This window comes from Capronia coronata (assembly GCF_000585585.1).
Source record: "Capronia coronata CBS 617.96 chromosome Unknown acBCG-supercont1.6, whole genome shotgun sequence".
In the NCBI taxonomy this organism is placed as follows: domain Eukaryota; kingdom Fungi; phylum Ascomycota; class Eurotiomycetes; order Chaetothyriales; family Herpotrichiellaceae; genus Capronia; species Capronia coronata.
The window spans coordinates 778,321-791,132 of record NW_006912898.1 but is presented as its reverse complement, the minus strand read 5'-3'; the positions used below and the strand labels follow the sequence as shown (position 1 = coordinate 791,132).

At 49.4% G+C, this 12,812-nt stretch overlaps 3 protein-coding genes across 3 annotated transcripts; all 3 read right to left on the bottom strand.

Annotated features, from left to right (window-relative positions):
- Window positions 1-1,041: 1,041 nt before the first annotated feature.
- A1O1_06954 (uncharacterized protein) lies at window positions 1,042-5,151 on the bottom strand (the record flags this gene model as incomplete). Its single annotated transcript, XM_007727829.1, has 1 exon — window positions 1,042-5,151. One exon carries the CDS (start codon window positions 5,149-5,151, stop codon window positions 1,042-1,044), a length of 4,110 nt encoding a protein of 1,369 aa, XP_007726019.1.
- Window positions 5,152-7,540: 2,389 nt separating this feature from the next.
- On the bottom strand, window positions 7,541-8,323 carry A1O1_06953 (uncharacterized protein; the record flags this gene model as incomplete). Its single annotated transcript, XM_007727828.1, has 2 exons — window positions 7,541-7,666; window positions 7,772-8,323. The coding sequence occupies 2 exons, from the start codon at window positions 8,321-8,323 to the stop codon at window positions 7,541-7,543; spliced, it is 678 nt and encodes a 225-aa protein (XP_007726018.1).
- Window positions 8,324-9,983: 1,660 nt separating this feature from the next.
- On the bottom strand, window positions 9,984-12,112 carry A1O1_06952 (uncharacterized protein; the record flags this gene model as incomplete). The annotated part of the gene is made up of 8 exons (XM_007727827.1): window positions 9,984-10,201; window positions 10,273-10,350; window positions 10,417-10,765; window positions 10,824-11,145; window positions 11,216-11,428; window positions 11,487-11,585; window positions 11,651-11,896; window positions 11,967-12,112. The coding sequence occupies 8 exons, from the start codon at window positions 12,110-12,112 to the stop codon at window positions 9,984-9,986; spliced, it is 1,671 nt and encodes a 556-aa protein (XP_007726017.1).
- Window positions 12,113-12,812: the final 700 nt, after the last annotated feature.

Genomic DNA, 12,812 nt, shown 5'->3' with positions numbered 1-12,812 from the left:
CGCGATTGACCTTTCTCTGTGACCACTGGCCTGGCGTGACCTCTGCCTTGGAAGCAAAGGAAAAATACACTTCATGCGCCCAGGGGCCAAATCCAGAAAAGGTATAGAGTCAGGTATGCTGTGAGTATTACGATCGACCAGTTGACGAAGCATCTGTTGCTGGTTTTGACTCTGATCGTTCCCTGGATGTGGTTCAGGTGTGTCTAAGAACGCCTTGACTCGGCTCTGAGAAATACAACTGTTGGGATTGCCCGGGATATCACTGAAAAGAAAAATCAATAAATGAACCGAAGTATGTGAGGCAGGAAAGTTAGGGAGTCGAAGAACGGTTCTTGGAATTTGTACCATGCTTTTCGAATTCGATTTGTACTAGGGCCGCAGGAATCGCGTTAGCCACAAGGCTATGGAGACTGTGAGAAATGTCCTGCATATCAAATGAGCAATGCGAGGTCAGCATTCCCTTCGGAAGACGGCCGTCGAATGTCCAATATCTATATGAGAAGGTCACAACAGGGCCTCAATGGTGATCTACCTAGGTACCTTATCATATCATGAGACTGCAACAGACGAAACTCTTAGCGAAAAGAGAACTCCATCCTTGCTACTACTAATATCGCTTGCGATGCCCTGCCATACTATGCTCGTTGACGCCTTGAATCACAAATTCAATGCATTGATTGTGTGAATATGCATACACAACTCGCGTGCCCAATCTGAGACACCTTATTAATCCCTCCTGGTATTCGTGTCCATACATCCCCATTCATGTTCATGGTATTCGTTCGGTCAGTCGTGTCCATTATCCATTATCCATTCGTAGCCCCATCGTCCATTCGCATTCCCGCATCCATGTCTGCTTCCACTGGCGTTGGTCCCAGTATCGATGGTGGGTGCAGACAAAAAGAAGAGGTGAGAATCTGTTTTCTACAATTCAAGACGCTCCAGAGAGAAAAAGCCCATCAACCGCCTCCAAAATGCGACAGCGAAGCTTGTGCCCAATTCCTCTTCCGCAACACTCTTCCCTCTTGTAGTTGTCAAACTCTATCGTCGAATGACACTCGGCCCAGTCATCCTTCCCCCACCAGCGAGAAGACTCTGCCTGACAATCATCTCAGCAGCGGCCGCGGCGGCAAGTCGTTCTTTCTGTCGCGATCGATCTCTCAGGTACCCAGCGGCTTCGGGTCTCATTCTAAGGATACGTAAAATCATGTCATCGTTCGGTTCCGCCTGGGCGGCTTTCCATTTCTCCTCTTTGGCTTTGCGCATGGTGCCAAGGTTGCGGCTTAACATGATGCTCTTAGCACGTCGGGCGCCCGCCAAACTACCAGAGTTCAAAAGACCCCCTCCGCCCACAGTCCCAAGGTTGGCTGGAGCCGAGATTCGGGACCGCTGCATTTGTTGGTTGATGGCTGTTGCAGAGGCCATCCGTTCCGACTCGCGGATCAGGCTTTCGGTGGGTTCGAAGTAGAAGAAGTTGAGCATCTGCAGTTCGTGGTATTTCGGATTCTTCAGGATGTTCAGGGGAACGCCATTTGCTTCGCCGGTCTCTTCGTCTACGGCGTTGAAGAATTCGAGCAGGCTTTGTAACCATTTGAAGACCACGTCCAGTTCCTGTTGACTGAGTGCCTTTTGTTGAGAAGGCTTGTCGGACAACGGAGGAACCAGGAGGCCTTCGATGGTCGCAAGAACTTCTTTCCAGATTCGCGTCATGACGGCTTTCATTGCATCTGAAGTCAATGTCTGTTGCATGATAGCGAAGTTGTCGTCGAAGTAGTCAAACAAGGGTTTTAAGGCGTTGACGATTTCTGCATCTGTTGGCATCGCTGTCGTCACTGCTGTGGAGGCTCGATTCCGCGCGAAGTAGGACGACACGGTCGAGATGGATATTCCGCGATTCAGTAAAGACCGTAGTGCCCGCCGGGATAGGCAATGACTGATGTAAGCCGACAGTTTGTCGGTGATCTTCCTGGTCATGTCTCGCTGGGTGCGCTGCAGGTTTCTGAAGGCCTTCCCAAAATAGAACTGGATGTCGTCTCGTTCGCCCTCCATACTGACTCGGACCATAACCCGCCCTTGAGTGTCCAGGTCAAGCCAGTATTCACGCGGCAGAAAATCACTGAAATGCGAGGGATCCAGTTTGAGGGAAGTCCGTCCAACATAGTCATGATCACCGACCGCATCCCAATCCCAGACGGTAGCAATCAGGTTGAGTGGCCCTTGCGTGGTGATGTCCACCGATTCGTCCCACCGCGGATTGAGATTCCGGTAAACTATCCTGCTTTTGAACAGGCGCTTCTGATATTCATCGGTCAAGACCACATATGGGTCGCTGAAGCCGTTGACATCACATGCTTTCAGGTCTTCTGCTTCGACAATCTTGATGGTGAAGACATAATTTGACGTTTTCCGAGGCCGTTGAACCACCGGTGGAGTATGTCTCTTGATCACTTCTGCACAACCGTCGACATTCACCTCCGACTCAAGCTTGTCCCACTGTTGGATGGCGAAGGAGATGTTGTTAAGTTTCACGAATGATTCTGGGTAGAACTGGAATGGCTCCACTCGCTCCTTATTGTTCCAGGTATCTTTGGCAAGTTGAACCCATTTCTCCTGTCTTGTCATCGTGGCTGCTGCCTCTTGCTCCGGTGTCATTCTGTCCATTTCTTTACTGAACATCTGGTCCAGTAGTTCGCAGTATCTTGCAACACCACGCCCAAGGGCTTTGGAGAGTGCAGTCATGAATTTCGCATAGGTGAGGTCGTCGTCCCAATTCAGCTGGCTGACCTGCTCAATGACTTGGCTGAAAGAGCTGTAGATGTCGATGATGGAAGTCGAGTGACGCTCGTCTTCGGTGGGAACTTGACCAGGGTGCTGCGTTCTGACAACAAATTTGTCTTGCTTGACAGCGTTTTCAACCCACCCGATTACTTGTTCCTCGGTGATCTTGATCCATCGCCAGACAAAGTCGGCCAGTAAATGCTCAATTTTGTAAGGGAATGGCACATGAGGCAATGCGTCGGTGTGGACTCGGCGGAATTCGCTCAGCGCTTTGTACAGGTTGAAACCGTCTTGAATGGCAACTTCGAAGCCATCTCTTCGCGCAACGTTCAAGATGTGCTCTACCATCGCCTTCGAGTCTTCTGCAAACGCAGGCAGTGTGCAATTGAGCAGAATCATCAATGGGTTGATGCCGAGAATTTCCGGGTTCTTCCTGAATCTCTTTTGGACCCTCTCTGCAAGCTTCAAGACAGCTTTGGCTAGCTGTTGAACATGGTAGAATTCCCACCTGTCATTCGCCCCTGGCAGTTCACGGTCCAGCAGAATGTCATACATCTTTCGAGCTTCATTTGCCAATCCATCTATGGCTGCATTCTTGAAGTTCTCGAAGTCCTCCTTGTTCGGGGTGAAGTTGGGATCGTTTCGGATATGATCATCAAGAACAGCCATGATGGCCCCGACCTTCTGCAGTTCAGCTTTTTCGGCATAAGCGGTCATCATCACCTCATACAAATCTCGAAGCAACGCCTCATGCAGCATGTGAAGCACTTTTCCCATCAGGGCAAAGTCGGCAATAGTCCAATGATACCTGTCGTTAAGCGATGTACTCATCACCAGGGAACTTCTCTTGCTTTTTGGGTCGTCCTGCAGAGGCTCCTTGACGTAGTTGAAGGCCGCGTCCAACATCTCCAAGCTGATGGCCTGCTCGACGAACCTTTCGCGAACAACATCCAGAAACAGAACCATTCGAGTGAACTTGGGTATTCGCCATCTTAACGCAATCTCGTTCAGCAATTCCGTCGTCTTCTGGGAGAAAAGTTGGCCTCCGTCGTTCGTCTTATCGTTAAGGTCATGAGAAAGAGCCTGGTGCATGATGTAGCGAAACATGGCTCGTGGGCTAGAAGGAATAAAGGTATAGATATGCGCTGCGTCATCGGCCTGTAGTGATGAGTTGGCCGAATCCAGATCGAGCGAGCTGAGATCTGCCGGCAGATCCAGGACATAGGATGAAGAGTCCCCAGGCTGAGAAAGGACCCTGGAGACTTCCGCGTATTGAGAGTTGGTAGGACTAGTAGATGCAGCCTGTTGGTTGAACTGGGGGAGAGTGCCACCAGGGGTGCTCTTTGCCAGTTCTGGATTGGCTTGCACAATAGCTAGCATGAGTTGGGAGAGATCAGGGCCCTCGGTCTTCTTCCATGCCTCGTAGGCCTCTTGAGTGTCAAAATCATTCGCATTCAAGGTCAGATTGGTGCCCAGGTTGAGATGTTGCTGGTACGTTTTCAGATCTTGAAGCGCTGCTTTCTCCGTCCAAGTGTTCTTGTATTTGTTGATGTCAGACTGCATCATCGTATTGCTCAACCCAAAAATCTGACCGACGACCTGAACCAGAGGCATGTCCTTGACTTCGTAACTCAACGGCACAACTTCCTCGACAAAAGTCATTGGTCCATTGATTTGCGACGTTGCCAGATTGTCGTCGCCTTTGAGTAGCTTTGACTCCAGAGTCTGTAAACGGGTCGCCAGTTCGGGCTTGTCCCTCGCCCAGTCGCGGTCCTTCAATATGAGACTTAACAAACGGACGAACAAAGCAACATGACGGTCCACCATGCGCTTAACTGCGTCGTCCCCGGGAGGCTTTCCCTTTTGCAATTCCTTTGTAGCATTCGAGAAGAAGATCAATACCAGGTCCTCAGCTCGTCGATCTGCTTCCATGCGCTTTTTAAAAGAAGGGTCGGACAGAGTGTTGAGGAAGATGGCGAATATTCGCTTGACCAAAGGGTCATGGTATTCTGACCGCCGCTCAGTTCCAATCAGAATGCCCTTCAACCTCTTTTCCAACTCTTTGATGAAATCATGGGGGAATCTGGTGCTCTTAGAATCTCGCACCACGGTGAAATCATTCATGAGATCGTGGAAGGAATTAGACGTTGTCGAGCGGTGCATGGCAGGCTTTGTTTCGACATGTCTCTTGCGCGTTGTCCGAGGCTGGAGGAGGTAAGAGAGGTAAGCCACGCGGAGAGCATATAGATATGCTTCATTGGCATCTATAGACTTTCTGCGTGGCCTGGACGAGTCCCGCGACATTCCATCTCCATTTCGTAAACTGTTCACGCTCCTTCTGGGCGCTTTCGAGCGGTGCGAGGATTGGGACATAGGGAAGGCATGAATCGGGTCACCCGAGATACTGCAGATTTTCGCAGGCGGTGTTAAGGGAGGATTGCAAGGAGGGTTCAGTTATTTCGTGGCTGGTCGATGTTGGCGGTTGGACAACTGACTGGTCGAAGTGCCGTGACCAGCCACAGTGAACTGCCAGTGGTGAGCAGTGACAAGGGCAGCGACTTCTGCGTTCCTCTTTCTTCCTGACTTATCATGTCAACCCAGACAGACTTGTCTCGAGTTGCGGTATGGGTATGAGACTGAATGACAGAAGTGTCACTTGCCAACCCTCATTTGGGCCGCAGTCACTGGCATTGCTGTTAGACTGCCTTCAGATTTGGTGCCGGCGGTTTCAGGTTCAAACTGCGCTTGATCGCTGGTCGCCGCAGGGAAATAAATAATCATGACGAAGCCTCCACTTCCGCCCCTCAATGCGTCGCCGTATAAAGCCTAAGGGCCTTAAAAGGTGATACCACATTTCTTACTAAGGCACCTGTATGTTTACTCTGTTAGGTGCTGCTCTATCTCTCTGTCTTTCGCAACCCCTGAGATCTTCCCTCAATAGGATTCTGGTTCCCACTCTTCAACGGCTTCCAGTTGATGATGCGTTACTATCTTCGCCGTCTAGAGAAATGTGGCCCGAGTCCAACGCACCTTGTAACTCCCGGCGTCATCGCCAGCACAATGCACGTGAAGAGAGGCGCGTCAGCCGGACCGAGGTAGGTAGGCGTCCTAGGCCTGCCGGCCTTGTACGGGCCAATGCTTCAATCCAAAGGCATTCTGGGAAGCGGTGGGGGTCGTCGGCATCTGGACCGACGTGGATGCACAGAGGCTCTGGCCAGCCGGCCCGCCGTCGCGAATTAATTCTGGGACTTTGATGGCGCAATGGTACGAGAAAACCGTTCTGAGACTGTAGCATTCAATTGGCAATTGAGCAGAAGCATGTCTCTGTCCGAATCAGACACCGAGTAGCATGTTAAATTCTGTGGTGCGCCGTTGTTCAGATGCGAGTTTCCCTTGGTTGCCTGCAAGCGGCCGCCTTCGAAATCGGAAGGACGTCCATGGCCCGAAGGGTTTGTGGGCATGTCTGTTGTGTTGAAGAACGTGTCAGTAAGCTTTTTAGCCTCAAGATCGTCTGTAATCGTGGGTGGAAAGAAAAAGGCGCCCGCCGCCGCAGAGGCCTTGAAACAAATCTACCTGTACCCTGGCGATCAGAAGAAACAGGAGATAATTTCACACCTCAAAGGATACGTGGAACAGATACGCAATATTCGGTGTTTGGCTACCAGAACGAGGAATTACAGAACAGTCTCCGTCCTGTTTCAATTCATATAAAGAATGATTACATAGTTACTGCCCCGTTAAAACTTATTCACGATAGCTGTCCATTCGACCCGTGCGAGCTGGGGTTGAGCACAGGGCGGCATCACCCTTGTCTGGATCGAGGGAGAGCCAGGGGCCGACTTTACTCACACTGGCGCCCGGAGGATTTTCCCTCCTTTGACGGCATATGAGCCATTGAACGCGGTGGAAAGGGCATGAGCAACTACTGTTACTTTGTGGCATGGACTATAATTGTGCAAGCGTGTCGCGGAATCGAGCTTTCACCTTAAGAAAGCGAACTGGGGGATCCGTACGTAACTTTCCTCTGGACAATTCCAACTTTGAGGTCGTTCGTCAAATGGGCATACTGCAAGCTGGAGCATATCAAAAGCCTTCTGTAGACCTGCAACTCTGATTGAAGAGAGGGAAGACCTGTAGTTCGAGAGGATTGTACGAACTTGACCAGAAAGGCTAGATAAGACAAAGGCATTCAAGCTGGGCATGGAGCCGGAAATTCCTGTATTAGAAATTATTCAGGCCTATACAGATACATTGAAGCAGAAACTGGAGGTGAGGGAACACACAGCGTGAGGCACCCATCTCGGTATCAACACCACTCAGGTGTTTAATGAAGCTTCACTCTTCCGGGGTAAGAATATATAGTGGGTACCTTATTTCAAAGAATCGAATTCTTGTAATCCATATATGGTGTAGGAACCTTCCATGGCTACAAGAGAATAGTGTCTCCCAGAGAGAATTTCCTACATCTAGAAACGACTCTCTATTATCTTTTATCCAGTACAGGTGTATTATTAGTAGGGCAACGTCCTTCCCAAAAACCCCCCTCCTCCCCCTTTTCCTTGAGATACCTATCCACCGAGCGCTCGTAAACTACGTCCTCTGATCTTTTCACCATACCGAAACAACAGGAAAGGTATTGGGATCATGGATACGGTTACAAAGCCGAGTAGGCTAGTTGCCCACGGAATTGAGAGTTTTTCATACACTAAATAGCAGTCTCTTGGTAAGTTGTTGATTAGAACAGAAGAGGGGGATTTAGATACTAACTCTGAAGAGTGAATAGAGGGAAAGCGGCCGCGAATGCGTAGCGTGTGAAAGCGCCTGCGGACATGGCGGATGCGCCTAGTTTGGGCCCATAGCAATCAAGTAAATACACTGTTGTAGTTGCCTATATAATTTGACGACAGTAAGCAGGAGTAAGATCTTTTCTTGACTGGGGCATTGATATGCAAGTTTACAGAGGATAAGTACGTAAAAGCTGGCAGATACTCACAACTAAGCACACATTTCCCCAAGCAAACGGCATAGTAGCAATCACTGGACTCATCCAATGGACATTGGCACGTGCGGTCCACGCAAACCAAAAGAGGGATATAGGAGGTCCTAAGCTTCCAAACATGGCAGCATAGAGCCTCCTCTCGGGGGGTACACTGTCCTCACATTCCTGTTGTCCTTCGATCTGCTTGTGGTACCAATGGCGATCGATGAGAATAGTGGTGACAATGGCCAGACAGCAGCCAACGCAGATAGGAACGAAGGCCAGACCGATGTCGCCCTGGTCAAAGCGATAGACTGTCCTAAAGATAAACGGTAGTGCAGCAAAGAAGTTGTAGAGGATTCCGAAGGTAAGCGCAATGTAGAGGCTGAACAACGTAACAATGGGCTCGGATACCAGCATAATGACCGGCCGGAACATTGTAATGTACACCCAAGCCTTGACCAAAGCGTAATTCGAAATTCCCATCTGGGAAACATCTGAAACATCTGCCGAATCAAGACGCTTTGCTCGATGTCGAAGTATGGCCTTTTTGTAGGTCTCGGACATGAACAGGCTCCATAGGTAGGTGGCAGCTGAAAAGAATACGATTACCCATTCTAGCCAGCGCCAGCCTTTATTCTCAGCCACAAATCCACCAATTATTGGGCCTGAGTTGGAGTTAGCCGGTACCATGTTTTCAATGGATTTGCCGAGGAAGCAGTGAATATACCAATACTAGGCCCTAGATTGGGACCGAAAATCCAGAAAGCCGTTGCAGGGCCCCTGAAGGATGGGCTCCAAATATCTGTCATCGTTCCTCCACCAACACTCAGAGCAGGACTGCCAAAAAAAGCCGCAAAAAATCGACAAATAAGTAGAGCCGACATATTTCTGGATACAGCAGCGCCAACGATGAAGAGGGTCGATAGTGGTAGACTGATTCGGTATATAAGTAATCGACCAAAGGTCTCGCTCAAGGGAGCTGCCAGAACTGGCCCAAATGCTAGACCAAGACAGTAAAGGGATACGCCGAGTAACGAAATCGTTGACGAGACAGTAAATTCTTTGGATACTTGTAAGTAGCCCGAAGCATAGACTGATGATGAAAAAGTTCTGTCGCTCCCTAGTTAGATCTGAAGACGCACAAAGGATCCAGAAATGGAGTGGGTGACATGCTTACACTGTGAAAGCGTACATGGCTGTAATGCTCGTGTGGTAGGCTTTTTTTGCAAAGCTCCAGTTCCTGGGGTTCCGAGGGTCTGCTGGGGAAGTCCAATCCATAATGACTTGCTCATTAATAACTTCAAGATCATTGTTGCTTCTTGTCTCACTGACGCATGTTCCTTCCATGTCGAGACTCAATGCTCCTTGGACTTTATTCGATGTATCGAGCAAATTTGTTTTCATTCAAACGGCCCCATGGTAGACTCGACGAGCACCCTAGAAGTGGTAAGAATTCCTGATGTTATGAAGACTTCGCTTGAGCGTACGTGAACTATTTGCTGAACTATCTGCTTATCAATTATTCCAATCACCGGCACTAGTCTTCAAATTTGATTGGTCGATTATCACGTCTATACGCCATAAGAGGAAACTGTCGAAATTAGACTTAAGGTTCTTAAGACACTAGATAGGCACCGAGAATACTAGAAAATTTGTCAGCTTACTCTATACGCGATCCGAGCGGATGCAGCGATGCAGATTGCCGATACAATTGTCCGAAGCTATCCTTGCATTTCGATAGTATACAATGTTGGTGAAGACTAACTACAATCGCGTACAATAAACTTTTCGGCAGTGTGGATGGTACATTACCGGTCATGTATTATGCTCTCGAGACTTTACCGCTGCGGTGAGTCTGAATTATGTCGAGTAATGTTTGGTACTTGCCACTCTTCGTCATCTAAGGGCTGGCTAGATAATGATCCTCTACGTGGTAAAAGGAGAGGTCTACCTGTCTAATCGGCATTGATTCAATTCCTGAACACGTGCATATTTACACATGTTGTAAATTGGAAAACTTTTTGCATTGGAATCGAGACTTGAATGGAAGCACGTAGTGTGCATAGACAAGATATCCAGGTGAGTCTCTCTCTCTCTCTCTCTCTCTATATATATAAACGCAAACAATCTGGATATAGCGGAAGCCTACACTTTCCGCCCGAGACCCTCCTACCGAAGGTTGATTTTGATTACCATGTCATCGGAATGGCAAGAATCCTTGAGATTAGACCTTGGACACATCGGAAGAGACCACTTCTTGAGGCGCCATCTTGCCTGCGGAACCGGAGTTAACGCTGCGCTTTTGCTCGTCGCCTTCAACCTCTGATCCATTCATGACGACAGAGCCGTGTACGGCCCAGTCGATATCTTCAAACTCTCGTGCGCCCTTGACCGGCCAGATCTTGCAAAAAATACAGTAAAAGGTGAAGCCGCCAACCAAGCCTGTAACCGAGTAAGCATGGATAAGCAAATCGTCATCAAGAAAGGGACCTTCTGAAAATATAAAAACGTACCAATGAAGAAGGAGATCTGCATCATTCGGTCCCAGGATATACCGTAGCTCGTGCCATTGATGGCCGCCGCGAACCCAGCTGAAAATCGCCATGTCAGCAGGGCTCTCCTTTTGTGAGCCCAAAAGGAGTGGTATTTCCACTTACGAATTGAAAGCCAAATGATGCCAACCCAAGCGGCAAAGGCTCTTGGATTAAGGCCCGCCGTGTACCAGTAGATCCCGGTGTTGTTGCCAACATACAGGTCTCCAACTTTCCAGTTCGTCTTCCGAACAACCCAATAATCTGCAATGACAATTCCGGTCAAGGGGGAAACGAAGATGCCAAAAGAGCTAAGAACCACGGTGAAGGTGCCGGCACTGTTGACAAAGTTCCATGGACAAATGACAATGCCGATGCAAGCGAGGAGCCAACCTCCGCGGCGGGCATTGAGATACCTCGGAAGAATGGCGGTCAAGTCCATCCCGGCGGCGACTGAGTTGGAAGAGACGTTGATCTGGATTGAATATCAACACTATGAAGTCATGTCAAGAAATAAACAGCAGTGCACTCACCGCCAGCTGACTGAGGAACCAGCCCATGCCACCGAAAAAGGTACCCGCTCTTGCGCCTGGGCTGTAGTCTGTGTCTTGAATATGAAGGAGCAGAGTAATTGGTTGCCAGATGATTTCACCGTACATGTGTCGTACCGCAGAAGTCACAAACACTCCGAACATGGCACAAGTTGTCAAAGCGATGGGGCAGCAGAGCCAGATTCCCGCCCAGGGTGCGCTTTTCGTCTTTGCGTAACGAGACCAGTCAGAATGTCGAACACTCTGGCCCGTGAAGCTGCCGCAAAGAATGGAAATGGTCTGAAGGAAGACAAAGAAGGTCTCCCTGTCATTTTGAGTGGATGTGTCAGTCGGAAGTAGGCTCAAATGAGTCCCAAAGGACGTCAACAACTTACGCTTTGGAAAGTTTCTTTGCAGGTTCGACAAGATTGCCGGCTCCGTGGTTTGCGGCCATAGCCCAGATGAACATGCCCAGAATGGTCGTGACCACGGCACAGAACGAGACTCGGAAGAAGTTGTACATCTTGTAAGGCGGAACAAGAAGGACACCCAAGAACACGAGGAAGAAGAGAATGGTGCCAATGAGATCCTGTGTAGTGATGTTTGAGCTGTACAAAATCAGCCATCTGCCAGAAACTCTTCAAACGCAGACGCAGCAACACCAACCTTGATGGGATTGTGTTTTTCATGTGGTGAAAGCTTGGAAAGATAGCTGCTAGCATGACATGGACCGCCAAACCGCCCCAGTAGGTCTGAATTCCGCAGCTGCAATGCCTGTTAGTCCATGGGACGTTTTGATGCGGCATGTTTCTTTTGGAGTTGACACCCACTAGATGAACACCACAAAGCACTGGACGAAGACACCAAAGTAGCTTCCGTACAAGCCAAAGGCTGCCCGGTTCAACATGGGAAAACCCAGATGATATTTGAGGCCGGCGGCACCGCAGTAATGCGCAACAATGGCGCAGATGACGGACCCTATGAGCAGCGCGCCAATAGCTTCTCCGGCGTTGAGTCCGTTGGCAATGGCAGTGCCTCCCATGGACCAAAACGAGGCGCAGATGGCACCCGCAGACCTGTCGGGACATCCATCAGCGTGAGTCAACAGGGACTAGAAAACTTCTGCAATCGATGGATAAGACTTACCAGTAGGCGACATAATCCTTGCTGCGGAATGTTCTGTTCTCAGGCAGGACAGGGAGAATATCTGGACTCATCCATCGGCTAACCTTGCGAACATCGGACTCGCCCTTGACTCTGATGAGATTGTCGAATTTTCTGAGCGCATCCATGGCGGACATGGTAGATATGGTGGGCGGCGTTTGGGTCAATGTGGAGGATCTGATCGAGGAGAAACAAAGAAAGGAGCAGCACTTCGAGATCTTGTATAGACTTCGTTTGGATCGACTACCAGTACCTACGGGTACGGTTGGCCTCGAAGTGTCTGTGACTGATCGGATATCGGAAGTTCTTCAAAGCATCACGCAGCCTAGAGGCAGGTGGCCGGATTGCGGCCGAGGACAATAAGGTATCTTCCATATCGCTCAATGCGCTATCAGGGCTACGTCTATCAAAAAGCGATAAGTGCGGAGTCCGCCTGGGGGCCGTTATGGACGTGGAAGCTCGACACACGGGGTCAAGTTCAACCCGATCTGCTGAATGGTGTCCTCATAATCTATCGAGGTTTGGGTTTGACTTTAAGATATGAGATATGGTTTTTGGAACGGCCGATTCTGGCCGACATGCCGTATCTCTTATCAAGATACCAGACCTCTTTGTTTCCCGTGCTATCAGGTGCGCGTCGAAGGTATCAATTTGAATCTTGATATCCTAGCTTATCTGAAGACGACATGACTAGGGAAACATCCCGAATAGACACAACACGTACTGGTCACTTCAGCAGGAGCTTGAGGTAATGAATGGGAGTCTGGGAGGCTGGAAAAGTGCTGTGATGCTACAACGGGTCGAGCGGAGGTACAGTGGAAACCATCA